At 56.6% G+C, this 24,093-nt stretch overlaps 1 protein-coding gene across 1 annotated transcript; it reads right to left on the reverse strand.

Annotated features, from left to right (window-relative positions):
• Positions 1 to 3,203: 3,203 nt before the first annotated feature.
• On the reverse strand, positions 3,204 to 22,612 carry STK35 (serine/threonine kinase 35). The gene is made up of 5 exons (XM_040080303.1): positions 22,602 to 22,612; positions 21,366 to 21,511; positions 19,485 to 20,087; positions 13,377 to 14,124; positions 3,204 to 7,276 (listed from the first exon to the last, which is right to left on the reverse strand). Exons 1-4 carry the CDS (start codon positions 22,610 to 22,612, stop codon positions 13,412 to 13,414), a joined length of 1,473 nt encoding a protein of 490 aa, XP_039936237.1. The 3' UTR covers positions 3,204 to 7,276; positions 13,377 to 13,411.
• Between the last annotated feature and the right edge of the window lie 1,481 nt (positions 22,613 to 24,093).

Genomic DNA, 24,093 nt, shown 5'->3' on the forward strand with positions numbered 1-24,093 from the left:
ATGTCATCCCTTCCATCTCTGCCGCTTGCATGCTCGTCCCGGGGGAAGTGCAGGTTTTGGCAGCTCTAAGTGGGGTTGGAGGCGGATGCAGTTCTGGAGAATAAGATTCCCTTGCAAAACCTGTAAAATAAAAAAAAATTAAAGCTCTCGGCTGAGAAGCTTGTTTAGAGATCTTATCTCTGGCAGACGAAATAGTTCTTAATTCCCTCCCTTGCTGCCTCCCAGCAGGTTCTGGGTCCCAAGAGGGGCACAGGCCATCAGCTCTGTCAGGAAACGAGCTGGGGAAGCGTCTTTTGTTCACGGAACTGAGACTGACCCGAAGTGGCTCTGGGTGAAGCTGCTGCTGCTGCCACGTGCTGTTCCTACTGTTGGGGAGAGGCAGGTGGGGTGTGCGTGGGGTGGGCAGACTGCACAATGCATTTGAGACAGATTGCAGGCAAAAATTACATTTTTTGAAGCCTTGGGTGGAATTAGGAGGTGGTTTGGACGATGCTGCTCCTCCTGCTCCACCCCCCAGGGACCCTGGGCAGGGCTGCCTGGGTTCTGCAGAAGGAGGGACGGTGGCCATGGTCATTCCATACACACTGCACTGCTCCTGTCTGAGCTGGCGAGCTGCTGGGATATTCTGTGCAATGGGAAAAAGGTAATTAAGCTTAGTGCCATCCACAGCCTTGTCTGCTGTGTGGCAGAGCACTGGGGCTGGGCTGTCTGAGGACCCTCGTGACTGTCCTGCCATTGAAGCGGGGGCCAGAGGGTGAGGATGGTCCAGGCTCCTGCCTCACAGTGGGTCAGTGGGGAGAGCAGAGCCCCTGCTCGCTCAGCATTCGTCCCCTGTGTTCATTGTCACCTCCACCCGCACGGAGAGCCTCCTCTGAGTCATCTCCCAGCTCAATGGAGTGTGTGGGCTTAGTGCAGCTTTAGCTGTTCATCCTCTGCTGTGCTGGAGCCTGACACGGGCAAGTGGAGCAATTCATCAGTGTGGGGATGAGGCAAATGAATGTACTTTGCCGATACAATGGACCTTGCTCTCCTCCCACCAGCTCAAGCAGCAGCTGGTGTCGCTCTGGCCCAGCAAGGGCCGCTGAAGTGGCTGCTGCTTGAGGAGCTCGAGGTCTCAAAAGAAATACAGACTTATGTTTTGTGCTGAATGACTTAGTGCTTCAGCCGTAAAACACAGCCTCTGTGGAGAGGAGGGTCTTGAAAATGTTTCTGTGTAAGCAGAGGGAGGGAGAGCAAAGCCATGGCTGCAGCACCTCACCTCTCTCCGAGGTTTAACCCGTCCAGGTAAGGTTGGTGCTGGCACTCAGGACTGTGAGTGGCCTCACGGCCATGGTGGCTGCCAGGGCTGTCCTTGCCTTTCCCACCCTGGCCGTGGCCTTTGCCACGTGCAGTTCTGCCCCAGCACATGCCCCACTCCTGGTCTCTGAGGAGCACAGGGCTGGTGGCTCCTGGGGGATTCTGTCAGCTAACAAATGCTTGAAGCACATTTGTGGAGTTCAGCAAACCTCTTTGCATGCAAAATAGCAGGTCTCCAGAGAGCAAATCCAGAATGAAACATCTCTGCTGGTGACTGACATCCACTTCCTCATTAATGGTGTTTTTTGGCTGTGCTGTGCGGTCACCTGCCCTTACCAGCTCCTCACCTGCAGCACACGTGAGAGGTGAGCCAGACTCCAACCCCGAGCTCCTGCTGGGGTTCAGCTTCACCCCATTTGCAAGGGCTGAGCTGGGAGTCAGGCACTGTGGGGCTCACAGAGCATATTTTGTGTCTGGTCACAAAGAAAAGTGAGATGCCATGAGCCCAGAGGCAGTATGATCCTTGTCACCAGTGTAGCTTAAACCAGGGGGAAGTCACAAGAGCAGAACTGTTCTTGGAGGTGCCACAGATTTGTGGCAGAGATTTGGGGATGGCTGCATTTGGTGGGAAAGAGCAATATAGCACAGCAGGTCTCTGCAGCTGCACTTGTCACCAGAACAGGGACAGTCTCGGGGCTCCTCGCACAGCGGGGGCCAGTGTGACTGAAGCCAACGCAGCCCCTTGCCTGCCTGCAGGTAGGATGCTCTGGGCAGGACCGGGGGGATGTTTGAGCACCCCGGGCTGCCCCTCACGGTGGGTGCTGCGCAGTCAGCGCCCGAGATAACCCAGCAGGAAGCGGGAGGAAACACAGCTTGGGGCCCCCTTGCCAGCCAGCGAGCGGGGCCGCTCTGGCCCCTCGGCATCGCTCCGGCTGCCGTCGGACCAGCCTCCCTGCGGCCCCAGTGGGCTGAAAACATCCATTTCAGGTGCCTGTCGGCAGCGATTAAGGAGCACAATGCTGACGGCCGTGCGGGGGGAGCCCACGGCCACGCGGCCGGCGGTGCTGGGGCTGCCGCAGGGGGAGCGGGAGCGGAGGACTGGCTGCCCTGCACGTCCCGGCGGCTGCCGCGGGTCGAGCCAGGCTGCGGGGCCGTTACGCAAGGGCTGGCGAGCGGCGGAGCACGGCCCCGGGTGCCGGGACATCCCGTGTCCCACGCCGGCTCGGGGTGGCCCCAGGCTGCAGGACACCTGTGGACATCACCCACGGGAAAACCTCGTGGATGCAGGATGCGGCTCAGCCTCGTGATGCTTTTGGCATTGCGGATGGCAGTTGCAGCACTGGAGGCTCCCAGCTGCTGCCACCAGCTCGGGCATCTGGGATTTGGGGCAGAGGATCTGTGCAAAGGGAAAAACCGACTGTGGCTATTCAAGTGGCAGTTCTGCTGGGCATTCTCCTTGTGCAGGATGCAGGCACCTCCAGAGCGGGCAGCCAGCTGGGTGAGGGGCTGCTCATCCTTTCAGGCTCCTGAACCATGGGGCTGCCAGCTTGTGGCCAGAGGGGGAGGAAGGGGCAGGATGGGGAGGTGTTTCTGTGCAGGCAGAGGCCAAGCTTGCCTGTCCCGCTAATGGCAATGTCCTACTTGGTGTCTGCATCAAGAATGGGGCTAATCCTAATCCAGGGCAAGCATAAAGGACCACAAGTGCTGCATGCCAGGGAGCCACGTTCTGGTTGGCACTGGCCGAGGTGCCTTGGTTTAGTGCCCTAAGCCCCGAGGTCAGGCCAGCTAGCCCGGTTCCAGCTCAGGCTTAGCTGGACCTGCCCTCCAGGACAGAGGCAGAGCTGCTTTAGGGCCTTGGTCTGCCCACTGCTGCCAGCACAGCAAAGGACAACCACACAGAGCTCAAGTTTCAAGTTGTGTGTGGCTTTTCAACCCCATCAAATAACTTTATTCACACAAACGTCCCTTAATTTACAAAGCCTCTGCCATTCATACACATCAGGGGATCCACAGTGTTCAAAGAACTTAAATAGAATGTTTCATACCAACCCAAGTAAACCAAGTACAAAAAATATTTATATAAAGTTGTTCACACATAGGTCCTAGATTACCAGCTTCTGTGCAAAAAAAAAAAAAAAAAAAAAAAAAAAAGGAAAAAAAAATACAGATTCATTTACTAATATTATCTTTAGTTTGGAGTCTGGGTTTAAGCCTTCTGTTCTTGCTAGCTCAGCACAGGAGCTGTGGAGAGAGCCCTCAGCAGGGCTGGGGCAGAGTGCTCCTGTCCTGGGACTCGTCCAGAACCCCAGGGGTGTGGTAGTGAAGCAGCTCACCCTGCAAAGCTGCTGTTTTCTGCTGGCTGGAGCTGAAGGCCCATGCCGGCCTGGGCAGCTGCTGTGGAGGGAACAGGAACCAGGCTGGGGACACCAGGCACTCCATTGTGGCCCCTGTGAGCTCTTCCAGCAGCCCAGACACACCCTCAGGGCTAAAAGCATTTGGGCAGGCTGCAGAGAAACGATCTGGCAGATCACAGCTGGAAGAGAGCAGCTCCCTACCCTTCCCTTCCAGCTACACCCACCACCTCAGACAGCCTGCCCTGAAGTGTGAAATGCTTCTGGACACAAAGGGCCCACACGCTGGATGTGCCTGTAACCAGCTGAGGCGCACAGGAGCCACTGGCCCAACTCTTCCCACGCCAGTGGCACAAGCATTGGCTGCATCCTGGTGCAAAGGAAATGGGGGCTCTGCTTTCCCAATGCTGCCCTGGCTGATGGGATGGGGGCTGTGAGGAGTGGGGGCACGGCACTGAGCTCCACTCACCCATCCCTTGCCAGCAGTGCTGAAAAGGGGACCAGGAGCGCCCTTGCTCCAAGCAGCTGTAGTGTGAGACCTGGGCAGCACAGGCCTGGGCTAAGGAAGGAAAGCAGCAGCACGTTTCCCTGTTCTCCTGACCTGCAGAAAGCCCAGGGAAACAAATCCCAGTTCGTGCCCTGCAGCAGCTGCCCTGTGATGCTTGGCAGGCTTAAACCCAGACTCGTACTGCATACGGAGGAGACAGACACCGCACACAACGGAGGATTTCCACGACGATGGTAATGCTTGTTTTACATCTTATTGCTCCAGAAAGGCTCGGGGAGCCTGTGATATGTAAAGGAGCTGGGTCCTGAGGAGTAAAGGAAGACCACAGGGGTAACTCTTATCTGTCACTAGCACTGCTGAACCTCAAACACAGCAGCAAGGGGATATAGGGGAGCTAATCTAACCCCTCTAGGCTAGAGCCACCTCTGCTTTCCTCCCCATGGACCAAAGCTGGCTGGGAGATCCCCGTGACACCTGCATGATGCCGGTGGTTTTGGCCTTGCTGCAGGCTGGTGCAGATAACGTTTCCCAATCCTCCTGAGGCTTGGCTTGTTTCCCCCCACCCACCCCACATATCCCTCTTGTAAACAGCAAAATCAGAAGTAAACAGTTTCATACAATCACTCCCCTGGCATGGGAACCGCCTGGGGCCACACGAGCCCGGAGAGTTCTGCAAGGGGGGCTTGGCTCCCCCCACACTAACCAGCTACCCCCAGCACCTCAATGCTCAGCTTCACTGCAGCCAGGAAGAGACAGACAGCATGGCCCTGGGCTGGGAAATGGGCCACAGGCTCCGTGCTGCTTTCTTAAACTTGGGTTTTCCCAGCGGTGCAGCCTAGTGCCAAACATCCACAGCAGTTTGGCCTGCAGGAGCTGGGCAGGTGAGGCCCAATAGATCCACCTGGGAAGAGAAGCCTAAAAAACATTCTCCATCCTACAGCATATGCAGGTTTGAGCTGTTCCCTGTTCCCATCTGGTTCTAGAGGGAGTGTTGGTCTGGGCCAAAGTAACTGAAGGAGAGATGTGGGGAGCTGTAAACACAAGGTTCCTATATAGTCTGGGGACTTGAGCACAAACAGCAGCAAAATCAGAGAGAAATGCTCTTAAAAAGGACAAACTAATCAGGGAAACATCCACGTTGGCCAAAGGCTAGCAGCCCTAGGACTCCTCCTTGGAAGTGTTTGCTAAATCCTAAGTAAGGCACTACGGTCTAGCTCACTAACATCAAGCTGCTTGAAAAACACATCTGCAATGCAAAAGCTGAGGTGAAGACGTGTGGTTTGAAGATGGCCTGAAACAGCAGTGGACTAAGAGGGTTGAGCCTCCCAGGGACTGCTGGACTCACTCCTGTCCTGAGAAGAACGGGGCAATCCACTCACTGCCTTCCAGCTTCACCTCCTGCCCCTCTTACTGCACCCCTTCAGGCCAGGGTTCGGTTACAGCTGTAACAGTCAGGAGCAAAGGCTGTGCCAGGTGGAGGAAGGATGGTCCAGTGATCAGGGCACTAACACTGCACTTGTGAGCTAAATGGTTCACTCTCCCCTTCCTGTGGGGAAACTGCAAGAATCCCACCCAGCTGCAGCCCATAGAAGCATCCCTAGGGACAAACACAAGCACAGTGTGAGAACAAGGGCTTGGCAGTGCAGTTGTGCTGTCCAAACGTTCACAAGTCACAGACAGCCAGTCCGGAGCCTCCTGGTCCTCCTAAGAAGGACACCCCTCCATCCTTTCCCTGCTCTGTCTGAGCCCACCTGACTTTCCTCCATTTCCATTCATTCCTGTGAGGTCAGCATAGTACACTGAGGAGATACATGGAGGTGCTGCCAGTTAGGAACCTTCCAGTGGTGGCAGAGGAAAGCTGCAGGCAAGGAGCAGCTCCCACAGCCAAGGATGAGGGGGCCAGGGAGACCTTCTCCTGCCCATGGCCATGGCCAGCTCAGGAGTCAGACCAGCCCACTTTTCAGACCCCTGCTGGTGAATTCACCTGCCGAGAAACATTTTAGGTGGTTCAGAAGTTGCAGGGTGAAGAGGTGGTGCTTTACATTGCATTTACAGTGAGCAAAGTCTAAAGATCATCAACACAGGGCAGCTCCAGAATAGGACTTTTGCTTTAAATACAGGCAAGGAAATCGAGTATTAACTGCTCAGCCTGAGGTTCCAATCTCCTGACCTGAGCTGTACTGTAACACACCCTGAACAGCAACATTGCCTTTTGCTTCCTGGAGACCATTAGCTAGCAGGGAAAAGTGTCCTGTGGGAGGCTAGAATCCAGCCCATGACCCATTAATGCCAAACCTCCTTCTCTCCACAGCATTGCTCCTATCGACTGAAGTTTGGCATTAAAAGGATCAGAGCAGTGGACTGCTTTCTGTTTCTCTTGTAATCAGATGATGTCAACCTGAAAATGTACTCAGCTGCTCCCCAGTTCCCTCTGTAAAGCAAGACAGTAACAAAGATGATCATGAAATCCAGCTTGGGAAGATCTGCTTTGCCAAATGGCTTTCCAGCTTGTTTATCCTACTCTATCCTAATGTCAGCTGCTCACAAGCCTGGGCAGCACCGCCTATTCAGGAGTTGCCTGCCTATGAAGTTATTTAGCTGCTTGCAACATGTGGTCCAAGAGACTCATTTTTCCTAAAGCACTGCACTCCCAATGCAAACCTAGCCACCACTTTGCTCCTGTCTTCCCTAGGCAAAATCAATAGCTTTGAACTCAGGAATTGTGCACAGCTGGACTCAGAGCTGGTGTCTGGCAGCACACCTCACCATCAGGCTGCTAATTCCCACTTCCTTATGGAACCACATTCCTAGAAACATCTACTGAGTCACACAGCAGCACAGGAGACACGGGGAGGGCTGGGCAAGGGCAGCTCTGCTCTCTGGATCTTGTTTCCAAGTCTCATGAATGTGACAACTGCCAGTTTGTGTTCTTCCACAGGCCCCTGCAGCCCCCTCCCACACCCCCACAATACCCCTTCCCAACACAAGAAAGTAACACCCAAATATTTCACATTGCCAGAGATCCTGGAGACCAGGGATCTTCTTTATCAGCATCTTCCCTTATCTTTGAATTCCTTGTTGCGCGTAAATAATGGAGATTATGGGTCCCTGGTAAATAAATCTGCAAGAAAAAACAAGAGAGGAGAATGAGAAGTCAGGCTTGTCAGTGGTTTGTCTCAGTTACTACATTGTGACTCCAAGAATTGGCTGCTGGATGGAAGGGGTGTAGGACACTTCTCCTGCCACCTGCCCACTTATCCCAGTTAGTCCAGAAACGGGTGTTGCCACGTCTCTCTACTGCCCAGTGCTTTTGCTATCCATCCAGATAGGAACTGGGCTCAGTTTACAGTCAGTTGTTTTCCCAGAGGGACTCAGACAGCAGTCTATGGACCACACTGCCAAGGACAGCACATATCCAGCTGCCCCAGGGCAGGGGCTGGCTGGGGCTGAGCATCTCCCCACACCCCCACAACTCAGCCCCATCCCACGCAGCTCCCCGCAGTGACAGTCCTGCTGGAACAAGGATAAGTGTTCCCACGGCAGAGCCTGGCCTTGAGAGCCCATGTGACATGTCTGTGAGTGCTGGCTCCCTGCACTCCAGCAGGAAAGGTGGAACAAGCCGAGATGCCTTGCAGCACTCACCCGCTGCGTCAGCAGCAGCTCAGGCATCGCAAGTGGCTCTGCAAAAGGTGAGTAAAATCCAGGTTGGTGCAACTGGAAGCAGAGCAGGAGAGGTTCGCAGCTCAGCCCACAAGGATGCTCAGTGCCAGGGATTTTAGAGTAGAACAGTATTTGCTGCACCAATCCCTGCTTTGGCCAAAGCCTCAACACACAACAACCCCCATGGTCCCTGCAGCACCCATTCATCCAGAGCCCTGGCACCCTCCTGTCCTCCGAGCTCAGGGACATGGGAATGCTCAACTCTGCACATAAGCCACCAGCGTTTTCCACACAATTTGTTTGCAACCCAGAAAACTCGCTGTGGACAGCAGAAGAACAGCACACGTACACATAGTGTCATTTCTGTACTGAAAATACATCCTTTAGGATGCCCCAAACTCAGGGAGGCACCAGCAGAGCCCAGGACAGCAGTTGTGCTGGGAAGCAGCAGGGGTGGTCCATGAGCTCTAAACTCAGTTACATGGGAAAAAAATGTGTGTGGGGGGGGATTTAGCTCCCCATTCAGCAGGGCCAGGTCCCACCCCACCAGGGATGGGCAAGGGGCACTGCAGAGACACCAAGGGAGCAGTGGGAAAGACCCACTGCAGAAAAAATGCCACTGCCCAGCAAATTACTCCAATCCCTTAGCCCTAGGAAATCTCATTAAAGAAATCCCTGCTTGAGGGAACACATTTCTAAAAGACAAGGCTGCTCAGAGCAGAAGGCAGGGTCGTGGGCACGCTCCTTTCCAGGGGAGGTTAACCAAGGGATGCCCCTTTTGCAGGCTGCCATCGGAATAAAGCCTTTCTGTTTGAGGAGGCGAGAGGCACACAGATGTCAGGTCAGGGCAAACACACAAGGATTCTTCTGGAAGGTTCCTCCTATTATGCAGCTTTGTTAGCAAGTAGGGCAGAGTTTCAGTCTGTGCCTCCCTGGAGTAGGAACATTTTCAGGGAAAGCGCTTGCTTGAGCAGCCCTGAGCTCACTGCTCTGAGACAGGAGAGCTCGCCCCACTGACGCACGTTTTTGCAGGGGCTTGTTCAAGAGCTTTTAATCCCTCCACTGATGCCACTTATAGTTTTAATCAGCTCGAATGTTCATTCGGCATCAGCATGATGTGAACCAGCAGCCCATGGAGCCCTCACCCAGCATGCAAGACGTCACCAATGTGTGGGTCACACAGAGGGGCGGTGGCAGTGGGGTCTGCACGGCAGATAGGACTCAGAGCAGAGGAGGGAGAGATAATCCATCACCTCCTCATGTTAACCATGCCATATGCCCCTATGTGGGAACACAGAGAGCGAGGGAAGGGGGCTGAGTGCCTGATTTATCCCCTGAGCTTTCCCTCATGCTCTGTACCTATACTTGTCTTGGCTGTATCCTTAAATCCAGCTGCAGAGACCTCCCCCAGAAGGCAAAGCAGGAGTGACAGCGAGCAAACACAAACACCAATACAACTGGCCAGAGGTGACATGGTCCAGGTCACCCTCAGGGCTTCATTTCACCCCGGGTAGAATCAACACCACCCAGAAGGGTGTCACCACTCTATGGGGTGGCCCCTGTGATGCTGCATTCACTGTTATGACTGAGAAGAGGAACTGACCTTGCTTTTACTGTCCTGTGGCTTTTGTTCATGCCAAGAACCACAAACCACACTAAAAACATTACAAAGTCAAAACCAACATTGTTTTAGGAATGAAATTGCTGTCCTTTAACTGGACAGTGAGTAAAACTTGAGCTGAGTGATACTAACAGACAAGATCTAACTTGATGCAGCCGCCCCTGTTCACTGACACCTCTCAGAGCCGCTGTTGTGTCCCTGATCCCTGTCCATCCTCCAGCTCTGAAATTCCACAGGGCAGCACTTTATCAGCAGTGCTGGGAGTGGCTGGGCACAGCACCAGAGAGCTCTGGCCAGGGTAGACACCATCAAGCAGGGTGAGCAGATGAGCTTGTTCAGCATCAACTCCTGGTGCACGGTGAAAATGCAAAGAGCAGAACAATGCGAATACAAACAGCCACTTTCAGCTGAAACTGGAAAAATCAAACCCAGTGACAGAGGAGTGCTGGAGAGAACCAGACCAGCCACAGCTATTGAACACCTTCCTGCTCATAACAGCCCCCCAGATGCTGCAGCCTGCACAGATTCTTGCCATTCATCTTGAGCATCCACCCAAAATCAGACCAACTGTTTTATCCACAGTGAAAACATCATGGAATACAATCTACCAGAACAAGCTGCCTCTACAGTGATCACAACCACTGTAGTCTGATGTCCTGTGTGAATCAAAACTACAAAGTTTCTTAAACACATCACTGTCAGTGGTGGGTGATGCTGCTGCCCTTTGTGTTTCTCTGGCCAAGGCCCCTGTGTCACTGCAGAGAGCAGCAGAAGGCCACACTGCCACTGTACTTTCTTCCTCTGCAACCTAAGGGTTGCACAAACCCACCCCATCAGAGGATTCCACTGGAGCAGCATCTCTGGGAGGCGCCTCACCATCCCCAGGGGATCTGGAGGGCAACTACAAAGGTGACATAGAAAGATGTTCACATTGCAGGAAAGGAGAGTCATTCCAGCTTTCCAGTACTGCAAAGGAGGGGTGAAATACTCCCCAGTGGGCAGTGCAGACAGCGCTGGGCATCACACAGTTAAAGAGACACATCAGTAGATACCCAGCACCATTCCAGCAACTCCCTAATTGTACTAGAAAGGCTTTTGTCCTCTTAGCCCAAAAGGAAGCTTTTGCCAACAACTCTAGAGAGCTGTAGAAAAACTTGGCTATATCTAAACAGAAGGGAGTGAAGAATTGTTCAAATTAAAAAGAGAATACCTTTGTTTTTCCCACAAAATGCTGCTCACCTCTACTAGAGCTACTGCCCCATGGCCACCAGCAGTGGAAGAGCAAGGAGAGTCATCTCCACCTCAGGCAGCCCAGTGTCCAGCATAAACCAAACCAAAACCATCTTCCTGTCTGAGACTGACATTTCCCATCTGCACTTTGGAAGGATAACAGAGCATGAAGCTCTCAGGTGTGTGCAGCATCCGTGGCAGAACTAAAGGCGAAGCTGCTGAGACATGAAGCGAAATCTGAAGAGGTCAGTGGCATAGCAAAGAATAAGCAAGAACCCAATTCCCTGGGTCAGGCAGGGTTACAGTTTTCCAGGTTATGACACGAACTGAGGCTGAGCAGGTCTGAACTGTCCTGGGGAAGAACAGTGCCACAAATAAGTTGTAAGAGGTTACATGAGTTTCTCGGTCAACTAAAATTACCTGAGAGCAGAATTCAGGCTCTGCTCTAAATCCCATTTTAAGCTTCTCAAGCAGGTTTCCAATTTAAGATTTGCATTTAATAGCAGGCAGAAGAAGGCTGATTTGAACACACGACTACGCCTGGAAAACCGCACAGCAAAGCACACCAAATATTCCGGCTGCCCCACGAGCGAGGCGGAGGAAGACTCCGGGTTTGCAGGAACATATGGCTGGGGCTGGGCTCTATGTGGGCCAAGCGACCACGCTCCGTGTGCCAGCCTGGGTTATGTAAGAGCATCCCTGGCTGCCGCAGCTGTGTCACGACAGAGAGATCGGTGCAGACTCACGGATGGACTGGGGGGGGGCGGGCTGCAGGAGGCAGCTGGGTTTGAGCAAACAGCCGCGGGGTAGGACTGTCCCCTCGGTGTTTGTTATCCCTTCATGTACTATTCCGCAGATCTGCGCAGGATGAATTTTCCCCCGAGGGCAGGGGCTGGTTGCATAACGCAGCAGCATCATGTCAGCACAGAGCCAGTGCAGATGGCAGAGCCCAGCCTGACCCTCCACGGCCAGCAGAGCTGCTCCCACAGCCCCACGCCTCGCCCCGGGGCACAAGGCAGGGTGTCTGCTCTTGCCCCGGGGCTGAAGCACACCCATCTCAAGGGCTCACCTTTCCACAGATTCACTCCCCCGCCCTAATCCCCAGCCTGCACTTGCACCGGGACCAGTATCCAGCCCCAGGCAGCAGTGCCTGAATCAGTTACTCGCACTTGAGATGGGTGTTGAATATTTTGTTCATGGACGAGCACAGAGGGGATGGTCTGTGGACCAGTTTGGACAAAGCAACAGAGAAGAACAAGACCCACCCAATGGGTCTTTTCATTTCTGTCCCTATTTCTCTACAGACAGTACAGAGTGTTCCTGGGCACACGGAGAGAGCGGGGGCAGGCACCACAGCCTTTTCCACAAGCTCAGGAACCCTCAGGTGACAGCAATGAGGGCTTTCAGCAAAACCTGCCAAAATACCTCCACCTTCCCCACTGCCTGCTGCTGGGGGCTTGCTCTCAGGGCTGGACAAGCACAAAGCCATCAGCTGAGGGCTGGTAAGTGCTGGCCAGGGAAATGATTTCCTCCCTCTTTGCCCTCTTGCATCCATGGTCAGCTCCAGTCCAGCTGGCTGTGTGTGGTTTTGGGGTGAGGTGAGGGCTGAGGCCCAAGCTGTGATGCCAGCACCTGACACAGGCAGGCTGTCAAAGATCTCCTGGGACCAGTGATGGGCAGGCAGCTCTGCAGGAGCCTGTGAAAGGATGTGGGCTGGAAAGACGTCAGCCTCAGCCCTGGTAATCTGTAATTCTTCAGTTTCATTGAAATGTTTGGCTGGGAGAATCCTTAGTAACAGCTCCTGTTTACAGACAGCTTTGCCATGTAGGCAACACCTCCCAGTCCTTTTGTGTCACTGGTGAGTGACACTGCCTGCTACACCACATCCCTGGGGATCCTTCCAGACCATGTGTGACCACCCAGGCCTCAGGTTCAGGAGCTCTGAGCTTGAGACTGTTTAGCACGGGGGGGAGAAGGGAGGGGACACTCTTTGGACAGAGCTGAGCTCAGTCTGAGCAGTGCTGTTTTTAAGCTTCCTTCCTGAGCAGACACAGGTCTACAAACACAGATGCTGGAGACCAAAGCATCTCCTGGGTTTGGGCAATTGACTTCACACCAAAGGGAAGTCCTGCCTTTAATAGGGAAATGAAACAGGGCCACAAGATGGACCCACGTGCCTTGTAGGTGAAAGCAGAGAGTTTTGTGCCAAGACAGATGTGCCACTTGGTGCCTGCTCACTGGGCCAGCTGGGCCCCGAGGTGTCTGTCCTGTCCAAATGCCACAGGGGAGGGGGATGGTGCTAGACAGGCAGCTCCAGCACAGACCCTGGAAATTACATCACACAGCAAAGGAGGCAGAACTGGCACATCCCTCCCTGACCCTGAGAGAGACAGATGTCCCCAGAGCTCATACCAAGTGCTTGCAGGTGTCTCTGCTGTGCCCCAGCCAGGACCTCTGATGAGCAAGGCTCCTGCCCAGCCCTTCCAGCTCCACTGGGCCCTTGGGCAGTGATGTGCAGCTGCTAATTCTATTTGTCACCTCTACTTTATTTTTGTGGTAGAATAGGTGAAAACAACCTCAGAAGCAGTGCTCTGATGAGTCACTATAGAAATAGCTCTAGGAAGATGAAAGACTCCTTTGTGTCACTACAAAGTGCACTATTGGGCCAGTAAAGCCGACAGAAATAAGACAAAAAGTGTGAATCACTTACCCAGCCGCAAAGCACAGCGGTGCCCTGCCCTGAATTTAAGCAGCACATGTAACCTGGTCCATTCTGGTTTCAAGCTCAAAGGCATCAGGTCGATCCTGCGGGTTAGCAGCCAACATGTCTTTCAAGAGCTGCTTGATCCCCTCAGACATGGAAGTCCTGCGTTTCTGAGGGATGTGCAGCTCCATCTTTGGGTTTTCTAGCAGCGCTTCCCCAACGGGCACAATCTCGGTCCCCTGCTTGATGTAAGTCCCCAGCAGCTCCTTCTTGGTCTCGGCGTCAATGAAAGTAATCCTCTCAATCATGGCCCAGATGATGATGCCGAGGGCAAAGATGTCAGCCTTGGCAGTGTAGTGTCCCTCCCACACCTCGGGTGCCATGTAGAAATCAGAGCCACAGGCCGAGGACAGCCAGTACTTGTTCACATTCACGTTTTTGTTCTCATGCCCACCCTCCTTGCCCCGAGCAGTCAGTCCGGCACAGACCTTGCTCAGCCCAAAGTCAGCCACCTTGAGCACAGGGGTGCCAGATTTCTCAGTTATCAGGATGTTGTCTGGCTTCAGGTCCCGGTGGACGATGTGGTTCTTGTGCAGGAAGGCAATGGCGCTGGTCAGCTGCAGCATGAAGCTCTTGTTGGTGGCTGGGTCAGGCCTTCGGGACAGCACGTACTGGTTGAGGTCTCCGCCTTCGCAGAACTCCATGACGAACCACAGGTAGCAAGGCTCCTCTGCATAGCCCAGGATCCTCTCACCTGACCAAAAGGGATAAAAGAGTGGGGTTCTCAGACACATTTCAAAGTCCATACTAACCCAGGATGGCTGAGGAACAGGACTGGTTTATGTGGACAGCAAAAATTTTGGGAATGTGACCAGGACCTATCACACTGCAGGGCACCAGCAGTGATGCTGGCACTGCTGCGGCCTCAAGTGCTTTGGGATCCTGTTGAGCACGACACACCAGCACCTCGTTTATCCAATCCCACTGCTGGGAACCAGCTGAAGATGATATGTGCAGAGAACACATCTTCTTCACTCCTACCATCAGATCATTCTCCCCAGGCTCTGAGAGCCAAAGCAACAGAGGCTAAAAGCACAATTAGCAGTCAGTCTACAGGAAAAAACAACAACAAAAAAATCACTTCTGTGGATGTCTCCTCTCCTCTCCCACCTGAGCTCTGCTACAGGAGGCAAAGGCTGGCTCGTTCCATACACTTTACTGGAACTGCACACAAGTAAATCACAGCCCTCAACACTGTGCCAGCACAGTCCTGCCAAGAGTGGTCACACCAGTGTCCAAGCCCTGTGGCCCACTGGGTCTTCGCAGACCAAATCTGTGCATTTAAGGATTGCATTTGTGCTGGGGAAACTGCCACTTCATCCAGCTTTCATTAAGTGCCAACAAGTCTTTAATGAGAGGAAACTGCAGGTCCAAGCTGCAAACAATGTTTGCTGAGTGTAATCTCAGCCACACTTGTGACTAGACGTACTCCTACTACTCAGTATTGCATCCCAAACAGCTTCTTCCTTCACCAGACATCAAACTGAGCTCTTCAAGCTCAGAGCATGTCAGGCTTTACTCTGTAAAACTCCTGCCTAAGGAAGGACTCTCTTGCACACGAGTTAGACATGTGAAGAACACAAGAGCATCATATCAGCTGATGGGGCCAGGTCTGCCACTGGTGCTCCCCAGGGAGCACTGGCAACAAACCCACCCCCGTTAGCTGATGCCAGGAATGCAAACCCCATGCTCAGACCTTAAACCTCCTCCAGAGAGCGCACAGGTGATTGGCAGAGCCTGCACACACCACCAGAGCATCATTTTGTTCTAGAAACTGATTTTTTATCCTCAAGCACCATAAAAGAGAAGCTGGAGGATACCACTCACCTCCACCACAGTTAAAAAGTCCCGTAGCCAAACTTAAGTGTTTTTGAAAGCAGTTAAATAACTCCACCTATTTGACAAAGTTGGGTTTTGTTTGACCAAAGCCCTAGAGAGCATCTGGGAAAGCAAAAAAACTTCCAGCAGCAGGTAAAGCCAAAGACTACCAGGGACACCCAGCCCTGGGCTGTACTGGTCAGCAGTCAGTGTGGGTGGGAATATTGATTATTTGGAAAACAGTCTGTATCCATGGCTACTGCTGTGGAAATGGAAATCTGCACAACAGAAGGATTTGGCTGCACCTCCCCATAGTCAGCAATCTTTTGCTGAGATTAGATCTGAAGGTTAGATCTAGGGGGATGAAAGAACAGGGTGGAGTTACACAGGGTACTGGGGGCACTTTGGGGGTCTCATCTGGCTGGAAGGAGACTTACCATGAAAGCCCAAGGGCCAGCAGCACAGGACAGCTTGGCTCTGGAGCCTAAAATGCTGACCAGGAAAAGCAGCTTCTCTGGTGCAAGAGAGAAGCCACCTTTGGCACGACAGCATGGAAACTGAAGGCTGCTTGTCCTGGGAGCAGAAACCCCAGCACAGCCCCAGCTCACACAGCTGCTGCCACCACCTTGAATTGTTAAATCCCAGGGACATCACAGCAGGACACAGGGTTCGGCTTTCCTGGTCCCCTCTGCAGCCATACAGCTCCAACACAGGGAGCAGGAGTGTCTATCTCTTCTCTGCCAGGAATCAAAGGGACAGGGAGCACAGCAGAGCCCCACATCCCTCACACGGCCAGGTGGGAGCATCCACACAGCACTGCTGGCACCCCCTTCCCATGGGAAGTGGCTCAAACACTGGCTCAGCAGCAGCCAGGACCTCTTAGCTCTGACAAGCCAAGGTTTGTTTTTAGCATAAGGAAGGCTCTGATTTAAAGTCTGGCCCCTGAACCTCAGCAAGAGCAGGAAAGATGACAGGGATCCAGCAGTAGCTGTGAGCATCAGGCACTTCACTTTGGGTGGAGCATTGTGAGTAGAGGCTTAAGCCAAAAGTAATATTTCCTCATTTTCTTTCTGTAATCTGAAAGTGTTTTAGTTGTTAAATCATCTTCCTGCCTTCAAAACAAACAGCTTTAAACATAAAGAGCTGGCAAGACGCTCCCTAAAGATGAGATGTTAGCAAACTGAAGACAAGCAGTCAAGAGCTGAGGAGATGCCAATGACAGGATGGACCTGTTCTCTATCACCAAGCCAGCATCCCCATGTGTTCCCTGCCCAAACACATGATGGCACACACTCACACTCCATCATTCCAGCAGCACACACACGCACACCTCCCCCACCCCATCCTGGGAACTCATTAGCAGTGAGCTAATTTGTTTAACTTCACTGGGGAAATAAAAAACCCAGGGAGAGCAAAAGCAGCATCCCAGTGCCCACCACACGTAACCTCTGACTCCCCCTGTGCAAGGAGGCTGCACCAGAGAGATGGGAGCTGGCAGCATGGAATTCCAGGCAGTTGGAATGATGGCAACACACGTAGGTGACGCCAGGGCAGCCCACGAGTGAGGCTGAGTGCGGGTGGGAGGTCAATGGTCCCACAGATGACATGGGAAGAACAGGAAGCAACATCTTATACCTGTTCACTTAAGGCAGCTCTGTCACTGCTGTAGGTTAGGAACGAGAGGGGCATGTGATGTGCACGAGCACTGGAGGTGCTCCTGCGCCAGGGCTCTGCGCACATTGCACGGGTACGTGCCTCTCCTCCAGCTCAGCACCGAGCTTTCACCTTCCTTTTCACACCCTGCCCTTACATTTAATTACTTCACATCTCGTTAAAATGATAAAGGTTCAGGCTCTGCGCCGTAGCTGAGACCAAACCCTGCCTGATCTCCTGACAGTTGTGCTCCCAATTCAGAAAGTCTCGGATTAATCCTCGCCGTGCCCTGAGCCCCGGCACGTTGGCACAGCATCTGCGCTGGCCCGTAAATAGCCCAGCTGCGGTCGTGCAGAATGGCACGGCAGCACAGCTCCACGGCCACCGCCACAGCTCCAGCTCTGCTGCTGGCAGGGGAGGAGAGCAGGAGACCTGCAGGGCTCATCCAGCTCCAGCTTTTGTTTTGAAAATATTTATCCACATCTATCAGACTCGGGGCTTGGGAGGGCAGCAAGCACAGGCTGCCAGGCACAACACAGCCCCCAGGGCAGCCAAGCAGAGGGAAAGGAGGATGTGCTCCAGCTTGGTTTTAGGAGTCAAACTACTCCTATCCAGGCTGGGGATGCAGAGCCCAGCTCTGCTCCCCTCTGAGGGGCTGCAGCAGGACCAGAGCAGGCAAAGCCCTCCCCACTGCTGGGAATTCAAGGGGCTCAACCCCCACCTAGAGATGGGGCATCTATGGGTCTCCTTCCCCACCTGGAGATGGGGCACCTCCAGCTATCCAAGAGCTTTCCTCAAGCCAAGCCACCTGTCCTTGGGACATGCAATATGACAGATGAGGGCAGGATTCCCCATTCCTGCTACAGCTGGACACACACCCAAAGGGAAGAGCTGGCTCCTCTCCCAGGGAGCTGTGTGCCCTGGCTGTGCAGGAATTTGGATGCTGCTCTTCTCAGGGAGCCTCCCTTGGATGGTTGTGTGAAGGAAGAGCAGGAGCTGGGATGCATGAGGAGAGCCAGGCAGGTCTGGACATGTCCACCCAGCAGGGATACAGAGGGGACAGGCAGCGCAGGGACTGTCAGAGTCACAGGTTTGCTCAGAGGACAGATCTCAGGAGCTTTGCATGAACTCTGTGCCTGGCACAGGGTCTGGGGGCTGCCTACACTGGGGGCTCAAGGAGGATGAGCATCCCAAGGAGCTGACAGCAATCCTGGCACACAAGTTTGGGGAAGGAAGGACTGGGGTGATCGGCTCTGCTCACAGCAGGCTGGGGCGCACAGGGGCATCAAGAGCACAGGGCTCCAGTATTTTTCCACATTTCACAGCACATTGGCAAAGCTGGGTCTGACAAATAGCCAGGGGAGCAAAGGGAGGGAGGGAGCATTTTGGAAATGTCACCATCACAACCATTGGCTGTGAGAGGAGAAGGTAACCCCTGACAGCCCCATGATGCTGCTGAGGGACCCCAGGGTATGAGGCTACAGGCACTAGTGCTTCCAGGGCTGTTCCAACAGAGCCAGCAATGGGGGGAACACAGGGAGAGTCCTAAAGCTGTGAGATCTTGAGCTGAAACAGGCTGCAGCCTTGGGATGCTCAGAGATGGGACACTACATTGGGCAGAGAGGGGGAGATGTCTCCTTGGTGTGACTGGGGCACAGGCTGTGACGGTCCCCCAGGGGGATGTGTGTGAGCTGTGGAACAGGTCAGGGTAGCAGATGGAGTCTCAGGATCTGGGCTGTAAGGGAGGTCGAGTCAGCGCTGGCCAGGGGTCCAGCACACAGGGATGCCCCCCAAGAATTAGGTTTGAGCCTGGAGGTGACAACAGGGCCCCTCAGGACTGGGGGCAGGACTGCAGGGCACATGGAGGGACCCCAGTGGCATTGCTGCAAGAGTTGGGTAGGGTTTAGGGAATAGTTTCCTGGGAGCATCATACAGGAAAGAGGAAGTAGAGGCAATGGCACAGCATGGGGGAGCAGGGTCCAGAACAAGGGTCCCTCAGGTGTGTTCAGGGTGAGTGACAGCATAGGGACCCTGTGGGGAGCCCTGTAGGGACAGGACAGGACAGAGATGGGAACAAGCCTAGAGCAGATACTCCAGAGAGGACCTCAAGAGTGCAGGGGTGACGGGTGCTCAGGGGCACAGCAGGCAGAGCCCAGGGGTGGTTACGCTGGAAGAGCAGTGAGTTGAGGTGGGAAGAAGGGCACTGTGAGAGCTGGGGGAAGCTTTGGGTGCTCTTAAGCACAGGCAATCCCCAGGAAGGATTTGAGCAATAGGGTGATGGGGAGCAAGTGAGGACAGCAGCAGCGCCTGATGTGTGGGTATTGTGGAAGGGTGTCCGTGGAGAAGGGAGACAAAATCAGGATGTCCTGCATGGATGGGGCATCCCAGCAGTCACCTGCTCTGGGGGTGTAACCTGCGAGTGGGGCAGGAGGGTCTGGCTGTGGGGGACACTGATGGCAGCAGGGAGGTGGCAGACCCAGATGCTCAGGGATGGGTGACACGGGTGTCAGGGACAGGGACCTTGCAGGCCAGCCCGGGAGGTGCCCCGGGAGGGCGCTGGGGCCGTGCCGGGGGTGCCGGTACCTTTGAGGGAGGTCTCGACGAGGCGCAGGTAGAGCTGGCTGCGCTTGTTGCCGTGGCTCATGCGCTGCCCCAGGCCGTGCCGCTGCAGGACGCACTCCTCGAACCGCACCACGTTGGGGTGCTGCCGCCGGAGGCTCGTCAGGGCCCAGAACTCGGCCAGCGCCAGCTCCACGTTCTCGGGAGCGTCGCAACGGATCCGCTTCACCGCCAGTCGGGCGCCGCTGCGGCCCGACACCGCCTCGTACACCACGCCGTAGGCGCCGCGGCCGATCTCGGCCAGCAGGCTGTACCGCGGGCCACCGCCGCCGCCGCCGATGCCCGGCCCCGCCACCGCCGCCGCCGCCGCCATGGCCCCGCGCCGCGTCGCCCGCCGCCGCCGCGCCGTCCTTTGTGTCCCGCGGCGGCCGCCGTCCATGGCCCCCCCCGCCCCGCGTGCCGGGCAGCGCCGCGCGGGCGAGGGGGCACGCGCCGATGCCGCCGCCGCGCCGCGGGGCGGAAAAGCGCGCGCTGCCGGCCCCTTTAAGCGTTCGGCCAATCGCGGCCGCGCGGGCCGAACCACCGCGGCGCCGGGGGGGGGCGGCGGCCGCCCCGACGGGGCTCGGCCTCTCCCCGGTGCGGGCCCCGTACTCGGAAAGGGAGGTCCGGGTTTCCCGTCGCGGGCGCGGTAACCGGGTCGCGGCGCCGCCGGCGCGGCTCGGCGCGGCCTGGGCTCAGCGCGGCGGCAGGCCCCTCCCGCTCCCCCGCCACGGTGGTACGCGCCGCGCCGGTGTAAACAGGCCGGTCATGGGGGCCCCGGCGTCCGCCGCGGGTCCATCACCTTCCCTCCCTCCCTCCCTCCCGGTGCGGCCCGGGGGAGGCGGTGCGGGCTCGGGCCTGGCCCGCGGGGCTCACCTGAGCAGCGGCAGCGGGGCTCCGGGCCGGGCGCTGCGCGGCGGCTGTGAATGGGCGGGGTGGGGGAGCGGCGGCGGCCGCGGCGGTGGGATAAGAGCGTGGCCACGCGCCCTGACGTAACCCCTTATGTAACGGCGGGGGTGACCCGCCCCCACCGGCTCCTACCGACCCCCTCCCACCGCCCCGGGACGGGCGGGATGCCCCGGGGTGGGTCGGGAGCAGCGGTGCACCGGCGGTTGCCGTGCCGGTACAAAGGCTCCGGTGCACCGGGGAGGGCTGTGTGCGATGCCGCCGGGGCAGTGATGCTCTGGGACACGGTACACCGGGGAGGGGGGGCGGTGCACACGTCGTAGGTGATGACCCGGCGGGGAGGTGATTCCGTCTGGGAGGTGATTCCCCGGGAAGGGGGTGGTGCCCCGGGACCAAATAAATCCTCGGGACCCGGTAGATCCCCGGGAACCGTTGTGGCGGCGGTAGCCGCGCGGTGCTGGACGTTCGGCGAACCGGCGCTGTGCAGCCGCCCCGGGAAGGGCGAGCGCGCGGTTCGGAGGCGGTTTCGCAGCTCCGGCAGCGTTCGGGGTCCCCTCCCGGGCGCCGCGCTCACCCCGACGGTTCCACCCCGCTGCCGGGGATCACCGGGGAGTTTCCGACTGGAAGTTCCCCGGCAAAGTGGCTGCTATCCCGAGAGGATCCTGTGGGCCGGCACCGAGGGTTTTGGGGGCACCCCAGGGTGGCGTGGAGCGGCGCGGCACCCACCGGGTGTCCGTGTGGTGGGACGAGCACTGGTCCCAAGAGCGGGACGCGGCGATCGCCCTACGCCGGGACCCCGAGGGGCAGCGAGGGCCGGGGGGAGACCGTGAGGCTGCAGTGTGTCCCCCCGGGATGGCCGTGTCCCCGCGGGGTTGAGTATTGACTCCGCGCGGGGCTGGTTTGCTGACATTTCTCCTGCGAGCAGGTGGGGCGGACCACAGAGGTCCCTGTCCCACGCACCGTGCCCAAATTGCTTTTCACCTCCCTGGCCGTGGGCATCACGAGTATCCGTCCACTCCGGGCTGCCCGGGGGTCTCGTGTTCCTGGCGCTGCTGGTGGCTGGCGGCCCCCCGGGCTCGGGGATTTGCACGCCGCCGTCTCGCTCCCTGTGGATTTGGGGAGGGAATGGAGATCCAACCCCGCAAAATGTGCTTTTCCAGCCGCCTCTCCCGCGTTTTCCTGCCCCCCGCGCGGTGCCGTTGGCAGCGGGCACCGCGGCCGGTCAAAGACGGCGTCTGCAGAGCTGGTTCAAGGAGGAGCTCTCAAAATCCCCTGATTTCTTGACCCACTGCCGAGCCTTGTGCCGCTGCCATCAGCAGCTCCCGGCTGCGTCACGCTGGTCCCGCCGGGGAAGGGACGGCGACCCCCGGAGCCACCGGCGACTCTAGTGCGGGGTTGCCCCGCGGTGTCACGGCTCCGGCCGCAGCTCTTGCAAGTGGTTTGACCTCAATTTGGTTTTAAATGGAGCCACTTCGCCTCCCGGGGAGGCTCCGGGGGTCGTGCCGCAGCCCCGTGCCCCCGGTGCCGCTCGGCAGCCTGGAGCGGCGGGGACGGTGGCGGCGGCGTGACTCGCCGTGTGTACGAGAGCGCCGCTTCTCGTACCGCCGTCGAGTGGCACTTGTGCCTCCTGCCCACGCAGGGAGGTCACCGTGTGCCCGCCTGGGCAGCGCTGAGCGCCGCCTGCTCCGGTGCTCCCTTTGCCGGAGGTTCGCCCCGGTGCGGAGCTCCCGCGGGCGGTTTGGAGCAGAGCCCCGCGCATCGCCCACCCGGCCTTTCTCCCCGAGTCCCGCAAAATGCGTCTGAACACCTCCCTCTCCTGCCTCCGGCAAGGCCAGGCAGGAGTGCAAACGTTTTGGGAGTTTCTGGAAAAGGCGTGTCCCTGAATGGGAGAAAGCTGACCACGCTGGAGGATCCACAGTGTAGCGCCTGCCTTCCTGGGGAAGCTCCCACCAGCAGCTCTGGGTCTCGGTCCCTCTGCCTGGAGACAGCCCCGGCAGCTGGCAGAGTTCGTACCAGCTACAGGGGCGATTTAGCCCAGCAGGGATGGAGAGCCCTGTCTGGTCTGGGGGAGAGCCCTTCGGGGGGGCCTGGGGGCTCAGGGGCACAGTGGCAGCGCCGTATGACGTGAGCTGACATTAACTCCCACCCGCTTCCGCAGGTGCCTGGCACACTCGGCCCCCTCCTCGCCAAACGCACCTTTCACTCATGTAGTTAGGAAAAGTTAACTTTTCTATTACCGCACATTTCACTTATCCATATACTTAATTACCATTGTCCCAGGGAAATGTCAGTGTGACTCAGAGACACTTTCCCATTAGGAAGAGACAGATGACTATTAAGTTGAGTTGCTGGTGGGTGGGCTGGCTCCCAGCTCCTCTCCCGGGGGACCCTGTCACCCTCCACACCCTGGACCCATGGAGGACCCTCTTTCCCAGCTCAGAAGATCTGTGGCACTTTCCTCTGGGGACAGGAGTAACTCGACCTCCCACCCGGAGCAAAGGGAAGGAAACTTATTCCAAACGACATTTCCCTCTGTGTCCTTGGGATTTGCTCGATCTCTAACACATCTCCCTCGTGTGCAATTACCCTGTGCGGGGAGGTGACTGTACCCCAGGCCGCTGGGTGCATATATACATATTCATATACAAATAATGGCTTTGGTGTAGAAATGCTCCACCTCACCGTGTCCGTGGTGCCCGCATGGCCATCAGTCCCAGCCGCAAGGGTTAAACTGCCCGCGGGCTGCCCACAGCCCCTCGCCCAGGGTGTTGTGGTCGTGGTCGTTTGCAGATGCGTTTTTGTTCCTCTCAGCTTTGTTCTGTGCCTGCACAGCCCCAGCACACCCCGATACAGCGAGGCGGGGCCGTGGCTGCCCTCTGCCCCTGCGGGGCCTGAGCTCCATCCCCCCTCACTGCAGCACCAAGGAAGGAGGGATTGGTTCCTCCGTTGGCCCTGAGGTGGATGCAGGGCTCTGCCCTCGCTCCCCACCCCATGCCCTGCTCCCTTGGTCCCGCCGTGCTGGCACAGCCCCAGCCTGGATGAGTTAAAATCCGCCTCCAAACAAAAGCCGTGGGGTCCCGCCTGCTTTTCAAGGAGCAGAGGGATGCCGACGGACCCGATCAGCTGCCCTGACAGAGGACCACAGGCACAGGCTGCCGTAGCTGCTGGGTGCCCAGCAGAGGGTCCCAGCAGTGTCGACGGCCCCCACTTCCCTCACCAGCGCTGGGAGGGCTGAGCATGGGGGCACCAGGTCCAGCAGCTGGTGTTCGAGCTGGGAGAACAGCAGGTTGCTGGGAAACATCCCTCTTGAGCTCTGATAAAAATAGCTCCATCTTCAAGGCAAGAGGACTGGCTGCACCGCCAGCGGCGCAGGGGATGTGTCTGCACCCACCGGGGTGTGGGGGCCGGCGCAGGATGTCCTATGGGGTCTGTGCCTCGGACCCCCATCCCGCACATGTGTTGTGACACGGTGCAATGGGACAGCGGTGCAGGGGCTCGGGGACTGCCTGTCACTGCCCCAGTGCTGTTCTCCTTTATCCCCAAATCAGACTTGGAAATGTGCGAGAACAGCAATCAGGGCTGAGTGGGGAAAGTGGGGGTGTCTTTTTCCCCCCCACCCAGGTCCCCCTGTCTCTTTGGCTCATCTCTGTGTTTGCCCTCATGAGGAGGTGGTTCAGGGTGATGTGGA

The sequence above is a fragment of the Hirundo rustica genome, chromosome 16 (genome assembly GCF_015227805.2).
Source record: "Hirundo rustica isolate bHirRus1 chromosome 16, bHirRus1.pri.v3, whole genome shotgun sequence".
Taxonomy (NCBI): domain Eukaryota; kingdom Metazoa; phylum Chordata; class Aves; order Passeriformes; family Hirundinidae; genus Hirundo; species Hirundo rustica.